At 50.9% G+C, this 1,788-nt stretch overlaps 1 protein-coding gene across 1 annotated transcript in view; it reads left to right on the top strand.

Moving 5' to 3' along the window:
• CUNH19orf44 (chromosome unknown C19orf44 homolog) overlaps nucleotides 1–1,788 on the top strand; it is a 13,658-nt gene that overhangs the window by 2,805 nt on the left and 9,065 nt on the right. The window contains 1 exon segment of the mRNA XM_006147192.2: nucleotides 791–1,538. Coding sequence (XP_006147254.1) covers nucleotides 792–1,538 — 747 coding nt within the window. The 5' untranslated portion in view covers nucleotide 791.

Genomic DNA, 1,788 nt, shown 5'->3' with positions numbered 1-1,788 from the left:
AAAAAAAAAAAAAAAAAAAAAAAAAAAAAAACTCTCCAAAATGCTTGGGTAAGGCTTAAAAAATACACGTGTGTGTGTGTGTGTGTGTGTGTGTGTGCACGTGCATGCATGCTCAAAATCCCAAGGGGACAGTGGAGGAAAGGGATGGCCATTCCCTGTGGGTGGCGACCTCTCACTTTCCCTCTCTCTCTGGTTCCTTCCAGTAAGCACATGTGCCATATGCCAAAAGTCTTAAAAAAATAAAAAAGATTTCTTCTGTGTGCAAGAAATACAGAGAAATAGCACCTCTAACAGGGTCTTTTTTTTTTTTTTGTCCCAAGAATTATTTATTGGGGCCGGCAGGTGGCGTGGTGAAGGGAACTGGACTCCCATATGGCTCACTGTGGCTCGAGTCCTGGGCCTGGAGACTTGCTTTCTCACTTTTCTGTCTTGCTCTCTCTCTTGCGCTCTGTTCCTCTTTGGTCACATCAAAATAAATATTGCTTTTGCTATAGGGCGCATGCGCTCACCAGAAAGACAGAAACAGAGAGACAGAAAGCGAGAAATCACCCCCCAGGGGGGATGGTCACACCGCAATCCCTTCTCCTCCATTCTCCTCTCCGAATCTTGGGCACGCACGCACACGCGCCCGACGTGAATTTAAGCCACCGGGTCCAGGACTCGAACCACGGTCGAGTACCTGGGAGTCCAGCGACATAGCCATTACGCCATCTGCTGGTCCTAATAAAATAATTCGTAAAAAAAAAAAAATCAGTGTTTTTACAATACATGGTCTTTCTCTCTTCCCTAGAATGGCTTTAGCGAGAAAAGCCAGTCGTCCCACGGGCGACATTTTAGCCGATGTCAGTGACATTTCTCTAGAAGATTCCAAGATGGAAGAAATCGGAAACGTGAAACTCCGTAGTCGTCTTACCAAAATGGCGCCCAGCCCTAGCAGGTTTCTGAAAAGAAAGCAAAGTGTGGGAGAGAAGCACGTCCTGTCGAAAGAGACGTCCATGCTGGGGAGTGGGCCCAGGCCCGCCTCAGGTCGACCCCCAACCACCGCTTCGAGGGTCAGAACCAACGCCGTGCTCACAAAGCTGGCCCAGATCGAGACCAAGATCATGACTCGGAAGGCGAACCTGGCCTGGTCTGACACAGACTCGGACCCGAAGACCAGCGGACGCAGCCTGCAGCACACAGCGGGCGACATGGGACTTCCTTCACGGAGGCAAGACCAGCCTCCCCGGCCACACGTCCGTGAAGTCGCTGACGTGGGGACACCTGCCCCGAGTGAAAGCGTCAGTAGGTTTCTCAAGAAGAAAGAACCGCCCGTTCAGAATCCCTCCCCTATTGCACCCGTCGGCCAAGAGAGGGCTATTCAAGCACCCCGACAGAAAGGACCTGCTCGAAAACTTGCCCCTCCAGACAGTGATGAAGAAGAGATGAGAGAGCTGCTGGGAAGCTTGATGGAATCTTCCAGAGAGAAGGAAGGATCTGCGAAGCCGGCTTGCAGCAGCAGTGAAGTCGGCGGGAAAGAGCAGACCAAACCATTCTCCGTAAGCTTTTCACGTCTTTCTATTTTTCTTTTCTTTCCTTTCTTTTTTCTTTTGGAGAGATTTTTTTGCTCCAAGAAGGGCACATGCACTTGGTAGAGAGACAGAAAGCGAGAAATCACCCCCCAGGGGGGACGGCCACGCCGCAATCCCTTCTCCTCCATTCTCCTCCATTCTCCTCTCGGGATCTTGGGCACGCACGCACACGCGCCCTATTTATCATTTCAAAGCCTCTGGGTCTGGGACTCGAACC

This window comes from Tupaia chinensis, unplaced genomic scaffold, assembly GCF_000334495.1.
Source record: "Tupaia chinensis unplaced genomic scaffold, TupChi_1.0 Scaffold000201_2, whole genome shotgun sequence".
In the NCBI taxonomy this organism is placed as follows: Eukaryota; Metazoa; Chordata; class Mammalia; order Scandentia; family Tupaiidae; genus Tupaia; species Tupaia belangeri.
The sequence above is the reverse complement of the archived record's forward strand: the minus strand, read 5'-3'. Positions and strand labels throughout refer to the sequence as shown.